The 21,490-nt window shown below is 45.3% G+C and overlaps 1 protein-coding gene across 5 annotated transcripts in view; it reads right to left on the bottom strand.

Annotated features, from left to right (window-relative positions):
* The window catches only part of CROCC2 (ciliary rootlet coiled-coil, rootletin family member 2), a 90,727-nt gene that overhangs the window by 20,783 nt on the left and 48,454 nt on the right, over nt 1-21,490 (bottom strand). For all 5 annotated transcript variants that reach the window (XM_082221668.1, XM_082221667.1, XM_082221670.1 and 2 more), the window contains 7 exons: nt 15,930-16,073; nt 8,939-9,177; nt 8,667-8,826; nt 7,075-7,242; nt 6,317-6,668; nt 3,104-3,288; nt 249-369 (listed from right to left, as the gene is read on the bottom strand). In XM_082221668.1, coding sequence (XP_082077794.1) covers nt 249-369; nt 3,104-3,288; nt 6,317-6,668; nt 7,075-7,242; nt 8,667-8,826; nt 8,939-9,177; nt 15,930-16,073 — 1,369 coding nt within the window. The remainder of the gene's footprint in view (nt 1-248; nt 370-3,103; nt 3,289-6,316; nt 6,669-7,074; nt 7,243-8,666; nt 8,827-8,938; nt 9,178-15,929; nt 16,074-21,490) is intronic.

Genomic DNA, 21,490 nt, shown 5'->3' with positions numbered 1-21,490 from the left:
ACGTCCTGCTCTAGACTGCACCTTTCATTTTTTTAAATGTTAAAGCTTCATTACACATAGGAAGCTGCCTTCTAGTGAGACAGATCATCTGATGTGACTGACAGAAGCTCTCCATAGGAGCTGTGAGCTCTGCCACAGCAAGCCAGCAAAGAGTCACATCAGCAAGATAAAGAAAGAAGGCATCCACAGAGAGGTATAGAAAGTTATACACAGAAAGGGATAAAGGATGGGAAGAAAGGAGAACATGCCTTCCTCACAGTCTGCTAGGAGCTTCTGGAGTTGCAGGATGCGATTTTTTGTCCGGTCACGATCAGATTCCATTTCATTCAGCTGACGGCTCATATTCATAACCTGAATCCTCAGGTCATCCTGGAAACAAGATATATAGACATTCTCTTGATATCCTTAGCTTCTCACCAGAGAAGACCAAGAAGTACACCTGGGATATGAAACTGCATTTTATTTTAATGCATCCATTTTGCTATTTCTGTCCCATCATTTGGCTTCTCTGCAGTTTCTTTATCTTCCTTCACAACTCCTTTGACCTTGTCATCCAAAGGTCTAACTGCCTCCCCAGCTACTAATATTTTCTTTTAAAACCTCCTTCTTGTTGGAATACTAAGGCCCCATGCAGTTGGCAGCCTGCCATTTCACACAGTTGCTGTGGTATGCTTTCGGTTGCTGGTAACATATTTTTTTGACAATTAAGATTTCTAGTGTCAAAGAACAATTATCCTCTCGCCTTTTAAATCAGTAGATGATAGGTTCCTGCAGAATAAATGAATATAGCATGCAGTGTGCAGTCATCAGCAATATGTATCTGAGATGGGGAGTACTAAAGCAGCAATCCCTTAGTCTGAGAACAGGGGCATTACAAGCATGTCCTGTTTTTCATCTATAAAATGCTATTATTTTACGAATTAAGCATTACATTGAGTAGTCTTCCCTGAGACCGGGGCCTGAGGCAATAATAATTTGAAAACAACAGGCCTCACCAAAGTATTTCCAGGGCACACTAATTTCCCTTATGCACATCTATGTAGACTTACTCAGGGATAAGTCACACTGAACACTGAGTAAACACGAACAGTTAAGGTTGTAATCTGCATGACCCATTGAACTCAATGGGATTTAATTTTGAGCAAAGGAGAATAGGCCAGGGCTACAAAGCTGCTAACTGAAAGATGTTATTGATTGTAGACATTCTTTTTGATTACTGCATGTTAACACTGAACTCTAGGAACCTGGTGGGACAAGACAACAAAGCAAGGAATGCCTTAGATTTTATGCAGCCCAAAAGAATTAAAAAATTTCTCTGTTTCTCCATTTGTCAGAAAGGCCACTGGATGATCTGATGCTATGATTATTGTGACAGACCATGTTTTTTTAATTATTCTGGTACAGTATAAATATTTATGCATTTTTATAAGAGGCATGCTTTTGAGCAATAAATAGCACATGACAGAGAAAGGGCTGAACTGCCCTTGAATGTTGCTAAACATATGTCTTCGAAGTCAACTTGGGGTCAAGCTGAGCTAGGTTGGCTCCTGCTAAAGAGAACTGGGATAGCCTAATGGATTGGAAAGCAGGGAGAATGAAGTGGGTCCTTGCACAACCTAAGCAAACTAGTGGTCCTGAGCCTGCGCCCTGCCGGGAGTGGAATCTACTCTTCCTTTCTCTGGCCTGGGCTCAGAAAAGCATGGAACAACATGCATCCAAAAGGTCTAAAGTTCTGTGCTAAAAAATAATTACATTACGTGGCTGTAATAAATCACATATTTTTTACACATATTTACTTGATTTGCATGCTTTTGCTTTAGTTACAAAAAGTTTTCTGCAAAAATACGGATATTTTTTTTAATGCCTTGTTTTTGGCAGGGGGTGGTCTGAGTGTCAGGACTGGGCATGGGGAAGAAAGGCTGAGACTTTCACAGCAAAATACTGGGAGGAAAGGAAAAGGCAAATAAGCATTGGCTCAAGCCACAGGGAGAGGCTTGGAGCAGGGTGATCTCACATTGATCATTTCAGTTATATTTATTGGTCGTGCTTGTTTAATATTTTCTAAATCACTTTGTAATCTTTACATTGCTAATCTGTACCCATTATACATTTGGAGAACTGAGGCTGAGATGGTGATTTGTCCAAAGCTAATCAGTGAGTTCATAGCTGCAGTGAAGGCCTCTCCATCGGGATTCAAAACACTTCCCAAGCCACACCCTCATTGGCCCTGCCTGTCTGGAAAATGTTCTGGCATTTTGTATAAAAATAAAAATAAAAAGGTAAAGGTAAAGGACTCCTGGTCGTCTAAGTTCAGTCAAAGGTGACTATGGGGTTGTGGCACTCATCGTTTCAGGCCAAGGGAGGAAGTGTTTTTCAACAGACAGCTTTCCGGGCCATGTGGCCAGCATGACTAAACTACTTCTGGCGCATGGAGGAAACACCGTTTACCTTCCCGCCGCAGTGGTACCTATTTATCTACTTGCACTGATGTCCTTTCAAAACTGCTAGGTTAGCAGGAGCTGGGACAGAGCAATGGGAGCTTCATGAACCATCAACCTTCTGATCAGCAAGCCCAAGAGGCTCAGTGGTTTAGACCACAGCACCACCCGCATCCATTTTTTGTCTAATAGTGCCTCTTGCTTGTCTGGATAAAGGATAGAGACGTGTGTGTGTATGTGCGTGTGATTAGAAACTAGCCTACTGTACTAAGGTAAAATTTACATCCATTTCCCTACTCACTTTTGCCTCTAGCCCTGCCCACCATTGGCATGTGGCCCCAAGAAGGTTGCCTAGAGGAGAATGTGGCCCTCAGACTGCAGAAGGCTCCCCTACCTATAGAATAGTGAGCCCCACAAACAGTACGCATATCTTTCAGTAATGTGAGATAATGTGTCATATATTGCATTGCTGACAATCATAGGATTGTGTGCACACAAATTCTTACAGATGGAGAGATTATAGAAGTCAAGAGCTGGTGGGCATAATGTCCCAACTGGTCTCAACCTCATTACCCTAACCTCATGCTTTCCAGAGCTTCATGGGATACATACATGAATACATACATACGAGAAAAACAGTAAATGAAAGAGATGACATTACTCACCCTCTCTCTCTGAGTGTCCCGCAGCTCCTGAAGGAAGTCCCTCAAAGCATCTCGAACTACATCCGGGTCAATTTCACTTGTGACTTGGTCACCTCTGAGAGGAGAACGTTGGTGAAATGGGGAACGTGAGCGGCTTCTCTCAGGAGACCCAGTGCGGGAGGCAGGTGTTTGCCGGCCACTGCTTCCTGTGGAAACATAAATTCTCAAAGTCTCAGAAGCCAAAGTGGGAGGCTCTGATCATGATTTCGAGATGAATAAGGGGAAGGAAATTCTGCAAAACATTTTAAAGGGGTCTTTAAATATAGGGAGCACCTTAGACAAAGCTTAGGTTCTCTAGACATTTAGTCCAGCATTGTCTACTTTGACTATCAACAACTCCCCAGGGTCTCAGGTAGAGATCTTTCCCATCGTCTGATACTTAATCCTTTTTAATTGGATGTGCCAGTGACTGGGCAGGGCAAAAAGCCCCGAATAAAGTTTAAGATATTAACTGATGCAAAAGAGAGAGGGGGGTTTGCCCTGCCGGACCTAAGGTTATACTATGAAGCGGCAGCCTTCTGCTGGATGAAAGATTGGATTCTATTAGAAAACACTGATGTCCTAGATCTGGAAGGCTTTAACAATTCGTCAGGTTGGCATGCGTATTTGTGGTATGACAAGGGTAAATCATATGGAATGTTTAAAAACCATATTGTCAGAAAAGCAATATATATGGTCTGGAAAAAATACAAAGACTTATTGGAAAGTAAAACTCCGAGGTGGATCTCACCAATAGAGGCCAAAGCTCGGAAAACAACCAATATGGAGGCTTATTGGCCGAAATATTGGGAAATAATAGAAAATATTGAAGGTAACTGGAGATTGCAGAGCTTTGAAAAACTAAAGGATAAGGTGCAAAATTGGCTGCATTATGCCCAAATTAACGAGGTTTTTAAGTTAGACAAAAAAACAGGTTTCCAGGTGGAAAAATCGAAACTTGAGACAGAGTTGCTTGAACCAAAGACCAAGTTATTATCCAGAATGTATAACTTGCTGCTTAAATGGAACACTCAAGATGAGACAGTTAAATCAGCAATGATAAAATGGGCTCAGGACATTGGTTATAATATTATGTCTGATGACTGGGAAAGGTTATGGACCACCGGCATGAAGTTTACTGCATGTAATGCTTTGAAAGAAAACATTATGAAAATGGTATACAGGTGGTACATGACCCCGGTTAAGTTAGCTAAGATTTACCATCTGTCCGATAACAAATGTTGGAAATGCAAGGAAGCTGAGGGAACATTCTTTCACCTCTGGTGGACCTGCCCAAGACTGAAGGCCTTCTGGGAAATGATTTACAATGAGTTAAAAAAGGTGTTTAAGTACACTTTTCCCAAGAAACCAGAGGCCTTCCTTCTGGGCATTGTCGGCCAGAAGGTGTCTAAAAAGGATAGAACCTTTTTTATGTACGCTACAACAGCAGCAAGAATTCTTATCGCTAAGCATTGGAAGACCCAAGATTTGCCCACACTGGAGGACTGGCACACGCAACTGATGAACTACATGGAATTAGCCGAGATGACTGCAAGGATCCGAGACTTGGGAGAAGAAGCAATGGAGGAGGACTGGAAAAAATTTAAAGACTATTTGCAAAAGTATTATAAGTTATACGAAACATAAGATGTCGTGTGATTGGAAATCTAGCCCCAGTAACAAAACTTAATTATTTATGAAATTTGATAAGATTTACGAAAGAACCAAGGTTTAAATGGGTAAAAACGATATTATGGTATATTGCTTAGAGTATATGTTGATCAAGAGATTTAAACTTAAATTGTAATTGAAAATAGAAAGAAACACACGAAATAAGGATATAATTTGCTGATAAATTTATTGTTAAGAAATGCATTCTGCGAGGGATGGGGGAAGTCCAATGGAAATTTGAAATGAGCTATCGAAATGGTCGTGTTTTTCTTTTTCCTTTTTTTTCTTGTCTTTTTTTCTTTTTATCTCTTTGTTATTTCTGCAAAAAATGTAATAAAAATTATTATAAAAAAAAAAAGGATGTGCCAGTGACTGAACTATGTCAGGTGCTCTCCCACTAAACTATGACCTCTTCCCAGGACTGAGAGACCTGTTAGATACACAGCCATCAGATACATGATGTGATGATGAAAAATGTCCTTCAGGCAGTAGCAGTCAGGGCATGAGTTGGGCCAGAGGCAGGGCTTGGCTTTCAATAGCAGTCTTACAAACTGAAAACGGAACCCTGAGCACAGCAGTGAACACATGCAGCTTGCTTACACAGAGGGAGACTAATGGACCACCTAGCTCAGTCTTCCTCACCCCTGTTACTTGGCACCTTTTGAACCGGAGAAGCCGGGAATTGAATCTGGGAAGCAAGGGCTTCTACACACAAATCACTTGCTTTACCACTGAGCTATGACAGCGCTCCCTGGTTGCTCACCAAGACCACTGCTTAAGTGGTGGCAAACAACCTTAATTTTAGAAAACAAGCACATTTCCTACCCCTCATAGCTGTACCAGGTGCATTGGTATAAATCGGGGGGGGGGGGGCAACCTGCAGCCCTCAATCTATTTCAGTGGGTGGTACGCAGGGGGTAGCATAAACATACAGTGGTACCTCGGGTTGCATACGCTTCAGGTTACATACGCTTCAGGTTACAGACTCTGCTAACCCAGAGATAATACCTCGGGTTAAGAACTTTGCTTCAGGATGAGAACAGAAATCGTGCGGTGGGGGTGGGAGGCCCCATTAGCTAAAGTGGTACCTCAGGTTAAGAACAGTTTCAGGTTAAGAATGGACCTCCAGAATGAATTAAGTTCTTAACCCAAGGTACCACTGTATATGGAGAGAGAGAGAGAGAGAGAGAGAGAGAGGAAGGAAGGAAGGTAGGTAGGAAGGAAGGAAGGAAGGAAGGAAGGAAGGAAGGAGTTGGCAGAGACTAAAGGAAAAAGGGTGGTGGAAAGCAGAGAAATGTTTGGTGGCCCTATCAACTTTTGACCACAATGATGTGTGGCCTCCAACAGATTCCCTCAAGGGAATGTGGCGTTCAACAGAAGGTTGTCCAACCCCAATAGATTAATTTCCTTAGCTATGAGCATATTTCATTACCACAATTAGAGGTTGATGTCTACTGCAGTTATTGCTTAGCTGAAATTTAATGCACAGCATATGAAGGATATCCTGGCTAGGAGCCTTCTGACCTTTGACTGGAGAGCAGGACCTTTGTGGTGATGGACTCCGGCTGCCAAGCCCCAGCGTGCGGCGCAGGGCCGAATGCAGTGCCACGAGCTTCAGCTCCACCTCCCTCTTGGCTGCCTCCGCTTTGGCTAGTTCTATTCCCAAGCCTTGGGAACGCCCCTCACAGGTGCTGAGGCGCATCTGGAGGCTCTCGCCTGCCCTGCTGGCTTCCTGCAGTTTCATCTCCAGGTGATGAAGATTGTCCTTCAGCTTCTTCTCCTTTGCACGGCTCTCGGCAAGGCTCTGCGCAAGGTCTTGCTCCTGAAGCCGGCTTTCTGCCTCCATGGCAGACAGCTTCTTCCGCAAGCTCAGCACCTGAAAGAACAAGGTCGGCAGGCCATGGCAATGTATGGGCACTACCACCATCCACACTACCTTCTCAGGACACAGGGAAGCCAAGAACAGCTGTAAATGTAGCTTGCACTCATGGTTCTTCACCTATGTGCATAAAGGTGATTTATATCCAGCCAGCTACCACGATCCTGCTGCACACTCAGAGCTAAAGTAGATGAGGCTGCAGGAAACCCAGTCCACACAGATACCCTGTCTTCTCCCCTCTGTATGCAACCCTCCATGCAACTTATCTCCACTACCACCTCTTGGAGGACAAGACGCAGGAGATGGAAGAAGAGCAAGCTGCCCTCCTCAACTCTCCCGGCTTACTTTTCACTACTTCTTCCATCTCCTGCACCTTGTCCTCCACCGCCCACCACCACGTTACCTCCTTGTGAGCAGATTCACGGCTGATCTCCAACCCGGCTATCTTCTGCTTCAGTTCCAGAGCCTCTTTGCTGTTCTGCTGCTCCTGCTGCTCCTCCTCGAGCAACCGATGCTGCAGTTCACTGATTTCTTGGGCTTTTTTGCTGTTCTCACTCTCTAAGGCCTTCACCTGCAAAAGGTATGCCAGAACTCTGGGTATTATCTATTGTATGGGCTCTATGCTAAGAAGCCCAGCTCACACGAAAAGCTTCTGTAGGGGAGGGGGGAAAAGAAGAAGAAGAAGAAGAAGAAGAAGAAGAAGAAGAAGAAGAAGAGTAGTAGTAGTAGTAGTTTGGATTTGATATCCCGCTTTATCACCACCCGAAGGAGTCTCAAAGCGGCTAACATTCTCCTTTCCCTTCCTCCCCCACAACAAACACTCTGTGAGGTGAGTGGGGCTGAGAGACTTCAGAGAAGCGTGACTAGCCCAAGGTCACCCAGCAGCTGCATGTGGAGGAGCGGAGACGCGAACCCGGTTCCCCAGATTCCCCAGAGACTACCACTCTTAACCACTACACCACACTGGGAGGGGATCCCTACTGTCACATTTGGCAATTGGTGTTAGAGTGAAATGATTGACTATATAGGGCTAGTAGGACAGAAGACAAGCCAAGGCGCCCCCCCCCAGACATCATTTTTATTGCACAATCATTGTTATTTGTGCTTGTGATATTACCGGTGTGTGTGTGTGTGTGTGTGTCCCACACATTACTCCACTTTCAATACTATTTGCACCTGCAAACATTTTGGGGTGGCCACACTGCTTCCTTTCTAAATCAGTGCGTATCCCGCAACTTCCTGTTTAAATCCTGCAACTTTTTGTACCACAAATGTTCTGGTTTATTTTTGTCCCACTTGGGACTGCCCCTCTGGACAGCAACAGTGTGGTAGCATTGCAGAAGTATTGCAGAACAACCTAAAGCAGAATAAATAAACCTACCACTAATGCACTATTATGATGTCAAGAACACCACTGCAGAATACACCCACAACAAAACACCAGTCTGGAGGGACCCCAACAGCAGGCAAAGCCAGAGCCTATGACAAACAGAGCAACTCCCCTGTAGAGAACAGGCAGGCAGGTGGGGTGCTGGAGGTGCTAGCTGTGGGCAGACCAAGGCTGGTGGGGCTGTGTCTCACTCACTCTAATGGACCAGCCTCAACTGGATGTAAGGAACCCCAAAGGGGGCAGGAGTAGCACCGACAGTCCTAGCAGGAGGGAGACACAGGTGGGAATATTAAAAAAGAGAGGCCTTATGGGCAGGAATTATGACGAAAGATTGAGGTCTCAAGGCTCTTTTATAGGAATTTTCAGGCGCAAATTAAACAAGCCAGAAAGACATTTTGGGTGGTGGTGATGATGCTTCTCTTGTCCTCTGCTTAGATACTGTACCTACAACCTTGTATTTTGTCAATGTCTGTAGCAGCTACAAGTGGCTTTGAATAAAGAATCCAATATTGGGCGGCGTCAAGGATTTCTTGTTGCAATTATTATATCCTGAGGGTTGTGATGAGAAGGGTGTGGGGAGAGAGAATTCTAAGACACAGTTATACCTGCCTGCGCAGCTCCTGCAGCTCCCTTCGCGCTTCCATGCGAGACTTCTCCACTTCTCGTAGATTTGCTCGGACTTCCCCCACCTCTCCCTCAACGGCTGCTTTTGCTTCCTCCAGCACAGCAATCTTCTGCTCCTTCTCCTCTTCGGATCTCTGCAAGCTGCAGCAGATGCACAGGTTCATAATCTCTCATTACGGGTAACCTCTAAAAGTGCTGCGAGCCGATAGCCACTATGCCAGCAACACGCCTGCCCAGCACCATGGCTACCTACCTGAGCCTCTCGTTCTCTGCTCTCTTGACAGCTGCTCTGAGCTCACTGTTGGATTTCTGCAGTGCTTCTTTTTCTCTGCTCTCGTCTGCCACAGCCCTCTGAATTTCCAGCAGCTCCTTTTGCTGGTGGTCATGAGCCTCTTCAGTCTCCTGCAACCTGTGGTGAAGCTCAACCAGCTCCCTGCGAATTTCTGCGTGGGTATCCTCTGCCAGCCGCAGCTGTGCTTTTAGCTGTTCTGCCTTGAAGAAAAAAGCATGTACGGCTGAGCCAGGAACCTGAAACCCACAGCACGATCCTAAGGCTTACTCAGAAATAAGCCCATTGACTTGACTAGGACTTCCTCCCTCATAAGCACACTTAGGATTGCAGCAAACAGGCATGCATCGTTAAAATGATGCTTGCATTGTCCCTTGGACGGTGATGCTGATGCCTAAGCAAAATGAGCATTTACAGTGGTACCTCAGGTTACAGATGCTTCAGGTTACAGATGCTTCAGGTTACAGACTTTGCTAAGCCAGAAATAGTACCTCAGGTTAAGAACTTTTCTTCAGGATGAGAACAGAAATTGTGCGGCAGCGGGAGGCCCCATGAGCTAAAGTAGTACCTCAGGTTAAGAATGGTTTCAAGTTAAGAATGGAACTCCAGAATGAATTAAGTTCTTAACCTGAGGTACTACTGTATTTGAAACATAGGCAATTGGAAAGTACAGTGGTACCTCAGTTTTTGAACGTAATCTGTCCCAGAAGACTGTTCAGGTTCTGAAATGTTTGAAAACCAAAACCTCACCAGCCGACAGCTAGGCCTCAGGAGCTTGCATGCAGCGGAAGCCATGTGGCAATGTTTGACTTCTGAGGCGTGTTTGAAAACCGAAGCATTTACTTCTGGGTTTACAGTATTCGAAAACCAAATGTTAGTCAACCGAGATGTTCAAAAACCAAGGTACCGCTGTATAGTCCTAATCTAGAGCTCACTGTACGGCAGGGAATAAATCTTAATTACAAAGGCAAAGCAGCAGCATGTCTACCCCTAAATCAGTCCAACTGAACTCAACAGGGCATACTTCTCAGTAGATAGATAAAGAATTGCCCTTCACACCCCATTTGGGCAGAAATCAAAGCTAGCTGGAGTCAGGATCGATTGCAGTATGCTATTTCAAAATCCAGGTTGTTAGCAAAAAGCAAAGGTACTTTCAAAGAGAGACCTACCTCTTCTTAGTGGATATATATTGTCTTGAATACTAGCCAATCTGTGCCAGCCATGAGCGACTACATCATTTGTTTAATGAATGGTTGGTTTTCCTTAATGGCCAATGGGCATCTCTTTATCAGAGCTGACTATATAAAATGGTTTACTGATAAAGAGTTGTCTCTGAAGGGACACGTCTTTGCCACCACCATCCCTTCCCCACAACCCCAGCTAGGATGCTGAAAGCTAGAGCTGGCTGCGAAAAGAACAAGAGAAACACGCTTTGGAACAGTGAGAGGAGAAATACCTGCAGTGTCAGAGTTCCTGTGGAGGACCAATTTATTGAACATTCAGCCTGACCTGCTTGCACAAAACTTACAAGGAGCTTAGATTACATCCAGGCTTTTTCTGAGCTTTCCCTCTGATTTGTTTACAGGGCAGTTATACGAACATAATAAGCATTCGTGCTGCATTTGTCCAGATTTGCTTGTGAGGTGTTTATATGTTGTTTGTTCACCCTACACTTTACCATGTGTTCCCCCACCCATTTCCTAATGGCAAAAGGCCAAATTCTTTTCTAAAAGTGCAAATGTTGTGCTAGGGTAACAGAACCCTTTAATCCACTTTAATTGCGCATATCTGAAGTATGTGATTGAATTCTCCCACAAAACGGTGACAGAATGGAGGCACCCGAAGTGTGAAACAGACACAGAGAGCTCTAACTCTGAAAAGTTAAAACCAGCCTTTTCCAATCTGGTGCCCTCCATCTCCCTTAGGCACCAGCTACCATGGTCATATGTACCATGGTACCAATAAGGGATGCGGGTGGCATTGTGGTCTAAACCACTGAGCCTAGGGCTTGCCAATTGGAAGGTCGGCGGTTCGAATCCCTGCGACGGGTTGAGTTCCCGTTGCTCGGTCCCTGCTCCTACCAACCTAGCAGTTCGAAAGCACCTCAAAGTGCAAGTAGATAAATAGGTACCGCTCCAACGGGAAGGTGAACGGCATTTCTATGCACTGCTCTGGTTTGCCAGAAGCGGCTTAGTCATGCTGGCCACATGACACGGAAAAACTGTCTGCGGTAAAACGTCAGCTCCCTTGGCCAATAAAGCGAGATGAGCGCCGCAACCCCAGAGTTGTCTGCGACTGGACTTAACTGTCAGGGGTCCTTTACGTTTACCTTTTTTTACCATGGTCAATACATTGTCCAACTTCAGCAGAAGGGTTCCAGGTTAGGGAAATATGGCCAAAACTCTCATGTGGTGTTTTACTGCCTTTTGGGATACCAATGGGGCAAAATGTTATAAGGAGGCCATAATTCCCAAGCGACCTCTTCTTCCTAAGCGAAGCAATCCCCTGGGGAAGTGCTAATCATGGGTAAATGCTACCCATGGAACTTCTTGCCACTAGAGGTAGTGGGGAGAAGCATAAATAACTTGTATAACTTTGGGCCCATCATAACTCTTTTTCTCTTGGAGCCATGCAGCTTCAAAGCGGAATTTCTCACTTCAGCAAAGTAAAGCATGCAAGCATGTGTGAATGGAGGATATAGGAATGTTTCGGATTGCGGATGCATCTCAACAGGAGCATGAGTGAGAGGTGTTGTGATTCGTATGTGAGATAGTAGGCATTTATCAGGTGGTGGGAATGCGTAATTGGAGCTATCAGCATGCTCTTAGATTTGAGTGCCAAACTGAGTAGAAGCAGAGGAGGAAGATTATGTTTGGAATGCAAGGAAGGGGGAAAAAAGCAAGCTACAACTGGAAGAGCTCAGTTGCTAAAGATAAACGACAGCAACAACTCGTGGCCTTAGGTGATCTCAAGGCTGTTCCATTTCATGCACTCTACAGATACAGTGAGAAAAAACTATCTGTCCTGAGGGCACTTGTTTGCATTAGGAGTGTTGCATTTAAGCATACTGCATCCTTACTGAAAATATGTGGAAACCTGTACAGGCACTGTAATGGTTCCTAAGGGGGTTGCTTGTCCATAAGCAGGTGCCTATCTTGCTGGCTGGGTGCAAACACCTGGCTGGACTGCCAAAGTGAACCTCCTCTGTCCGGACAGCCACTCGCCCGTGGCTGACTCAATCGCTGGCAGAATCCGTGAGTGGGCGTTTCTTAAACGTCTTCCAGCAAAGAAGTTCTTTGACGCCTAGTCTCTGCCTACCCTCTATGCGCGGAAGCCTTCTGCGCAGGGAGGGCGTGGGCAACGGAGGACCCCTAGTCTCCCCGCTGGTCCCAGGCAAGGAGTCATGGGACCGCCTCGCCACTTCCCCCACCTGCCCCCCTTCTCCACTGGTGCTACGCTGATTCTCTTCCCCACAAGATGGGCTGCTTCTCCTGATCCCTGGATGCCCTCTGGAATCCCTCTGGCTTTCGCGCTCTCCCTCCAGTACTGATGGCAGTTCCCTGACAGGCACTAAAAGTGGTGCTTTGCAAGCCAAGCTGTACTCATTTGAGAAGGATTAATATTTCTGCTAACAACTGGAAAAATGCATTAAAAAAGAAAAGAAAAAGAAAGAGATGGAAATCTGAATTAAATTTGTGCTTGGCCATTGTGCCAAGCTGATCTGTCCTTGGAACGCTGCTCTTTTCTGATGCCTTTGCGCATTCCACTTGGTCCACAGTGTGGTGTGGAGGCAGAAAAGAAAAATCCTCAGCAGCAGCAGGCTAGGAGAAGTAATAGCATCTTAAAAAGCAGAGCCACCCCCATCCTTTCTGAATGAGGGTGAACTGCAGTGCAGAGGGCTGGAACTTGCCCAGACCCACAGAGTAGCGCATGTGTGCTCATCAGTTCTTCAGCCACACAGGTACAAGCAAGCCTGCAGTCTAGTACAATGCAATGTGTTCCAGAGGCTGCACAGTGAATTACTAGGTACGATAAGCTATTTCCTGGGATAGCAGCACAGGGTGCCTCAGACGCAGGAGAAAATAGGGTTCTCTGTGTTTTAATTCTGCCTCTCTAGACAAGCTGAGGCTACACACAACTGCTCTTGCTCCCTTGGTCCTTTGTATTACTGGAATCGGGGACGGACAAACAATTCCGATATGAACCCCCTTTCTTTCCTTCCCAACTTTCTTTCCTAACGCTTTTACTCTGGAAAGCTCTTAACATTGTCCAGATCCTCCCTGTTGGCCTGTCTCATTCCGACTAGCTCTCTGTTATTGTTGTTCTGTTTTTGAGAAGGATTAGGGTGAGCCCCTCTCTCTCCCCACCCCCACCTACATATGGGATCCACAAACGCAGTCAGCGGTTTTCTGCTGAGCTCAGCAGAAATTCACGAAGAAAGGTCAGTGACCAAAGAGAGGGGTGATCCATCATAAAATAAACTGTTTTTATTCCCCAGGATAAAGGAGGGGGGGCTAGCAGGGGGTGAGATTGAAAAGAAAACATTGCACATGAACCACCCCCCAACTCAAACACACACGCACACACACATACACCCTCCTTCCTGGCTCGCTCACTCTCTGTGTAAGGGCAGAGCTTTCCTCATTTACAGGAACACTGCAGCAAAGCTCTTAATGTGATTATTATAATTATATCTTGACTAGAACTTTTTATAAACAGTCTCTTTTGAAATCATGCCTGGGCAGCCAAGTCTCCAGCTGAGCCCTGGACACATGGAACAGGGTATTTCATGGTGGGAGAGGAAATGTGCATGCGTGTGAGAGACAGGGCGGGTGTGTGTGTGGAGGCGGGAGTGATTGTGCATTGAAGTTCACAGAATGATGTGGGAATATATTTATATGCACATGTGTGTGAATTCATGCAACTATTTCCACACAGTAAGAACATCGTAGGAGCCAACTCCGAGGGGCTGAGGTCCCTTCAGCCCGCCCAGTAAAATACCTGAGGGGGCTGCCCCCCCAAAGTTGATGGGCATTGCCATTCAAATGGTGTGTGCACACAGCATCATGTGATCAGTTACGCGGGATGAGGCCTACCTGGGCCCCCCAATATTTTATTCAAGTTGGCACCACTGAATAACATTGTGTGTGTGTGTGTGTGTGTGTGTGCATGCGCGCGCGCCTGGGTGATGGGCCACTAGGAAAAACAAAGGAAATGGACTCTGTGTGGCCAAAAGTCACAGCTGAACATTTGCAGTGATGTCACCTAGAGGGAAAAGCAGCAAGCTTGAGAGAGAGAGAGTCAAGAGTGCAGTGCTTGATGTCTGTTAGAATCCAAGGCTGCGGCTATGGAAGAAACAGGACCCTTTTGGGGTGTTAATGCTGTGAAGCCTTCCAGGTTCTATATATGTATGAATAAACCATATATCATAAAGACACTACTGTCTCCACTGTGCCTCATTTCCGGGAAGGAACATGAAGCCTGGGTAAGCCCTGGAATCTCACTCAGCTCAAAGACTGGGGTGGGACACAACACTACATTTGTGTGTGTGTGTACACACGTATGTGCATACATGTACACTTGATGATACATGTACTCATGAGAGAGCATGAATGTGGCAGATGTGCCTTGTATAGTTGTGGGCTTGTTGTGTATGTATGTTGACTATGTGAGCATGGTGTGCACTTAAGGGAAGGCAGGGCTGCTCAACGAGCCTGACTTCCTCAAGTTAAAAGGCTGTGAAAATGTTATGGTTCCCATGGTGATAAGTAGGTCAATGCTGGCGCCTGTGAGGATTTCACTCTGTGTTTCTTTGCCCTCAGCTTGTTATATTAGTCCCACAACTGTCCTCTCCCACTCCCCCCACCTCTCTTTCTCTCATCTGCTGCTGTCTCCCTTCCCATGCTGTGTTACTCTTTCGCTGCCCATCCTACATCCATCTAGGAACATATGCACCCCCTTCGCCCCATCCCCATTCCTTCTGCCCTCCCTGCCCTCTGAAACAACCCTCTTCTGCTTGCTTGTGTGGTCCCTCCTGGGGCTGGACTTTGAAATCTGTTGAAAGGAGGCCATTTTTTTGCCAAAATAAACAGCCTGTCATGTTAAATTACTCTCTCTTCCTCTTTTATGTCCTTTAATTTTCTATTTCCCCCCCTTCACCCCACCCCAGTCTTTTCGGGCTGGGGGTCATTCTCTTGTTCTGATGTACTGTGTTTGTAGAGAACAAGAGCTCAGAAAGCATCTGGCAGTGGGTGAGGGTTTCCACCTGGGGATGTTTTCCAGAGCTGCAGATATTGTTCCACCCCCAAGAGTCACCACCCGGAGATGTGTGTTAGGAAAAGGGGGGTGCAACGGGGTGGGCAGGGATCCCTGCTTGCAATTTAACCTATAGCACGCCATTATTAGAAAGGGCCCTGACTTGCTGGGGTCACTGCCTGTTCTTCCTAATTCACACCTATCCAATCCAATTCTAGGTTACAAAAGGAGGATTGCTAAGTAGAGAATGGAAAGTGACAGAGTACAAGCACCAATGCTTCTCCTTCATTCTGTCCCATGGTCTTCACTGGCCAAATAGGTTTTGAGGTTTCCAAAGCTAACAAAACTTGTCTTTCTAGGTATGGAAGTGATATGAGTTTGTACCCAACAGGCAGCTTTGCTTCAGTCATACTGCCTTCAACACTGAAGCCCTGCTCAAGTGTTAAGTCTGGCCGATTCTGCCATAATTTAGCACTCCTGATTTCCATAGGAGAAGACCTCAGATTTCAAAGCTACTGCCTGCTCTTTCAGCAGAGAGGGGAAATGCTTCCATTGCGACCAACTTATTCACGGGTGGCTTGAACTGGGGCAAACACTTATCTGCTGACAAAGAGATACATAGATCACTTATTGGACCATATTGAACAGGGACAGAGAATCCTTCCACAGAAAGAAGACCCAGCCAAGAACCCGAACATACCTCCCTCCCAACAAGCTCCTTCTCTCTTGCCAGTTCCTTTATGTGTTCATTTAAGCGCTTTGCCTCCTTCTGGTGGGCAGCCATTGCGTCCTCAAACTGTGCCTGGAAGGTCCGTAACTCACTGGTGATGCTGGCAACTGTGTTCTGTAATGAAGAAATCACAGAATCAAGCATGGTATGTGCCACTTTGTTCTATGTGTTCTGTAAAGTTCCAGAATATGGAGAGACCGGCAGTCGAAGGACTGGCTCTCACAACCGTTTCCTCATAAAGCTCAATTCTAGGGTAGCACTGCAGGTTATCTGAAATTTGCTAGTCCGGGAACAAGTTAGATGCCTTTACAGGGTGACAAGGCTTTTTGTATCTGAGGTACATTTGCCTCCCCCCAGGACTGATTCAAAACCCCAGTGGAAAGTCATTTAGGAACACTGGAAGCTGCCTTATGTCGAGTCAAATACTGATCCACCTAGTTTAGTATTGTGCACACTGACTGACAAGCAGTTCTTGAGGGTTTTAGGCAGCAGTCTTTTCTGGCCCTACATGAAGATGGCAGGTGTTTAACCTGGGGTCTTCTGCTTGCAAAGCCTGTTCTCTCTCATGGGGCTGAGACCATTCTAAGCTTTGCGGGGCAGTTTTTCTGCCCAGGAGGAAATGTAATCCCAACCCCAATGTAAGTGAATAGGAAATCCAATTGATCACGCAAAACAAAGCATTCAAATTAAGCAAAGAGAAAGTTGGCCAAATGTAGAAAAGTCATGGATGCTTCAGCTGAGATTCCTGCATTGTGGGGAGCTGGACTGGATCACCCTTGGGGTCCCTTCCAATTCTACAATTCTCTGATTCCATATCTAGAAATAGCTAGACAGATATTGTACCAGAGCTTTTGGGCTGACAACAACACTGTTCCCTAAGCAACAAGAAAAGAGTTGATCTTGTTCCTCACTCTAAGCCAAAAACACTTGCCAATATCTTCACCCATATAATGTTGCAAGACACTGTAAGGTGTCCTCCATAAGTTTAATATTCTTTTAGGGTTTTCCCTCCCCTGCCTGTGACAGTCAGTGATTCTACAAGTTTTATAGACTCATAGCATGCCAAGATGGAAAGTGACCTATTAAATCATCCAGGCCACCCTGCCTTAATACAAGAAACTCCCTGGACAAAATTATGGATACTAGCAATGGCTTTGAGTCTCAACAGGACTATGGTAGGACATGAGTATGTTCTGATGGCAAACTGAAAACAAGCAGCGTTTGAGCAGGTTCAGCTCCAGCAGAAGGATTTGTGAATAGGCCCTTATCTCTCTTTGGCAGAACAACCAAGGGTCTACAGCCTCAACTCTGTATCTGTAAAACTATACCCATTGAAATAATAATGAATAAATTATTTTGAAATAACAAAATTAAAAAGATAGGAGAAACATTCAAGACTTCAACAGGCAGAACTGACTTCATGAATTTAAGGTGTAGTGAGTGGACTGGAGTAGGTAGGGGGTCAATAACAGGGAAACGCAAAAACACCCTGCCTGCTATAATTCATGGTTTGTGTATTTCTTCCTTTCCAGTGCCACACACAAAACCAACAGAACTGTGACATGAAAATTAGTCATCTAGTAAAAGACTGCTAATTGGAACATTTGTCTCTTTTATGGGAAATGACCTCCTTGGCATGAGAGAGAGAGAAGATACAGGAAAGCACAGCCAAACCATTTCATGGAAGTTAGGAAATGGTCAGCAGCAGGAGACCAATATTTTGCTGTTGCAACCTTACGGTAAGAAATAAGCTGAGCTTTAAGGAAATGGTGTACAATCTCAGATCAGTTTTAGTGGAAACGAGAGAGAGAGAGAGAGAGAGGAATGTAGTCTGACCTATAAGGCAGATTCCCATTTGTTCATTCTGGCCTAGTATCTACTCCATGTGGCAGTGGCTCTTGGATCTCCAGCATAGAACTTTCCCACCACTTGCAGGCTGATCCATTTTAACTGAATATGTCAGGGACTGAACCTAAAACCTTTAGCATTCAAAGCATCTACTTTATCAATGAGCTATGGCTCCTCTCTGGGATGAAACCAGTCATGCTTCTTCTGGGAATCTTTGGAACTGAGCTGATAGGCTGCATCCTGTGAAGGTGGAAGTTCAAAAAGATACAGCATGTCATGACATAATGGCAGCAGAAAATTAACTTAAGGCATGGCTTGTGTAAACAATGACTTTGCCCAAGAGATGTGTTCAAAGGAAGATACAATATAGCTACTCTCAATATCAGGTAAGAAAGTATTTCTAGGATGATAAATGGGGTGATGAGGGATGGATTATGGATGGTATTCAACTAAGTTTTACTCAGGGTAGACCCACTGAACTATTGAACATGACTATGTCAGGTCCATTTATTTCAATGGGTTTACTCTGAGTAAAGCTAAGGGATCAGCCACACACCTTTTGTCTTGCGCTTTCTAGTGTGGATCCGTGCCTAGAAACACAACACAAAAAAGAAGCCTGGACAAGTCCTTCACTGAATACCACCCTATGCACTCTACTGTGAGTTACAATTGCTGTATATGAATAGTAAGGCCTGACTCCCATTTCAGCTAAAAGCAGCCTTGTTTCAGATCCCTTGGATGGAGGCAGAGGTGGCACCTGCAACATCCATGGAACCCTTCTGGGTTAAAGGCAATGCTATAGCTGTTGACCACATCTAAGTGGGACTGATACTGGACAATTTGGAACTTGGTTGCCAATTAAAATACTGTACCCACTTCTCTCCTTTGTCTCCCATTCAGGCTCCAGAAGAGTCATGTAAGTGTCAGCTCTCGGTTTAGAGCAGTAGCTGTACATCTAAGCATTAGTTACGAGCACTAGAATACATGCTTTCTTGCTTATTCCTGAGCAGCATCAGGGATGCATTCCCCACAATGTGTTGCTGCCACAAACCAGCTAAGAGAAAGTGTGAACGAATCTCCACCCAAAAGGAAGTGTGTTATGTGCAGAAACACAAGAAGCTGGCTTATCCCAGATCAGAAATTATTTATCAGTGCAGGAGCATAGTGGTTAATTCTGAAGTGCAGGTATTCTAAGATGAGAGAGAGAGTGTGTCTTTTGACCAACAAATACATTATGGCTTCAATATCAAGAGAGCTTTTTCTCACCCCCTTCTGCTTTGTTTAACATTCACTCACTATTCTGTAGCATTAGGATTAATAATAATAATAATAATAATAATAATAATAATAATAAATTTTATTTATATCCTGCCCTCCCCAGCCGAAGCCGGGCTCAGGGCGGCTAACAACAATCAAATAATCAAACAGTAAAATAGTTACACAATCTAAAAATATTTCATTATAAAAATTAATTAAATCAAATTGAAGGCAACCAATTAAGCAAAATTCTGTGCAGGTTGCCAGAGGAGGGAGTCAGGCTGCGCCCTGACCAAAGGCCTGGCAGAACAACTCTGTCTTGCAGGTCCTGCGGAAAGATGTCAGGTCCCGCAGGGCCCTAGTCTCTTGTGACAGAGCATTCCACCAGATTGGAGCCGCAGCCGAGAAGGCCCTGGCTTTAGTTGAGGCCAGCCTAACCTCTCTGAGGCCTGGGACCTTGAGGATGTTATTATTTGCAGACCGTAGGTTTCTCTGTGGGGCATACCAGGAGAGGCGGTCCCGTAGGTACGAGGGTCCTAGGCCGTATAGGGCTTTAAAGGTTAAAACCAGCACCTTAAACCTGATCCTGTACTCCATCGGGAGCCAGTGCAGCTGGTATAGTACCGGGTGAATGTGATCTCGCAGCGAAGACCCCATAAGGAGTCTCGCCGCGGCATTCTGCACCCGCTGGAGTTTCTGGGTCAGTCTCAAGGGCAGCCCCACGTTGAGCGAGTTACAATAATCCAGTCTGGAGGTGACCGTCGCGTGGATCACAGTGGCTAGGTCAGGGCGAGAGAGATAAGGGGCCAACTGCTTAGCTTGGCGGAGATGAAAAAATGCCGCCTTTGTTATAGCTGTAATCTGCGCCTCCATAGAGAGGGAGGTATCGAAGATTACACCCAAACTCTTAACGGACGGTGCTGGCACTAATTGCACCCCCGCAAGGGATCAAGGGACTTTGCCATTTTTTTCAAAATGAAACAGGCAGTTTAACCCTTAGCTATGCAGGCTGATGCCAACGATTGCTTCTTTTGCTTAACTGATTTTGTGGAGTCTCCTGTCCCCCCCCCCCCCGCTTGAGAATAGCCTATTTATTTGACATGCAGCGGATTGACAAATAGCACCCCAGGAGATTAGTGCTGTGGAATAAGCAGCTGTGCTTTGTCCAGAGGTGTACCTAGGGGTTGGTGAAACTGGCCCATGCCAGGGGCGCAGGCCTGCCTCCCCCCACAGAAATCACCTATCAGAGTATGGAATGTATGACTTAGATATGTGTGGCGATGTGGCGCTGCTGTTACAGCAAGATCAAACGCAGAAGCTTCCCATCCTTCTTGCATCATGGCACAAAGGCAAGCAGGAAAGTTATTTTCTTCAGGAGGGGGGCACCGAAACAGCTGCTTGCCAGGGGCATGAGGGAGCCTAGGGACACCTCTAGCTTCCTCCCTGCCACTGTAGCCCAGTATTTCATACTCTGAGTTGTAGTAGGTTTCTAGGATGTTTCTGGCTACAGTTCTCTGGAACTGAATCTGGGATCTTCTCCATGCAAAGTGTGTGCTGCAACACAGAGCTATAGACCTTCCTGTGAAGTGGTAGCAACAGCTAAAATGCCCAGTGACTGATGCTGGCCTTGCATCTAATGACTTGTTCTGTTCATTCAATGAATAGGAATCTTCTATTACAACTATTGTTCAAATATATTAACACTGCTTAATGCACGAGCCACAGTGTTTTCCTTCTCTAAATGTTTACTAGACTTTACAAAGGCTATCTCCTTACTCTCACCCCAATTTCCTGCAAAATGTTTTTAATTATTCAAACATACCTAGCAAAATAAATAAATAAAATGTTCTTGCTCTGCAGATTAAAGAAAAAACCCTGACCAATCTGGACCTTCGGCCTGTCTATACCCCTGGTTAAATATTGTCCATGTTCCCTGCTTCCTTGATAACATGAATTGTCACAATGGTTTCCTGGATCATTGTGCAGTGGGCTTACACTTATACATTTTTCATATTTTTATATCTATTCTCATATTGGGTTTTTCTGAAAAGGTAGGGGATTGACTTATGGATACTGAGTGCCCTCTAGTGCTACCAAAGCAGCAGTACTCCAAAACTTTGGCCCAATCCTGGCTGCAGGATATAGGCTACAAAGGTAAGACTCTACTCTGGACCCTTCAGCTAAGCCATTTCCAAGGCAAACCAATCTGCCTAACATAAAAACCCCATAATATACAGTAGAGTTAAACCAAAAACAAACCCACTTCATATAGGCCATGGGTATTTGGGGGTTCAAATTCCGGGTGAGCACCATGTCCTTACCTGACATTTTTAGGCAAGCCACACTTTCTCAAGCTCACTTATCTGATTTATACAATGGGTGCAGCTTGTCAACTCTACCACAATATTTGTTGTGAGAAAGGCATA

This window comes from Podarcis vaucheri, assembly GCF_965113315.1.
Source record: "Podarcis vaucheri genome assembly, chromosome: 5".
Lineage (NCBI taxonomy): Eukaryota > Metazoa > Chordata > Lepidosauria > Squamata > Lacertidae > Podarcis > Podarcis vaucheri.
The sequence above is the reverse complement of the archived record's forward strand: the minus strand, read 5'-3'. Positions and strand labels throughout refer to the sequence as shown.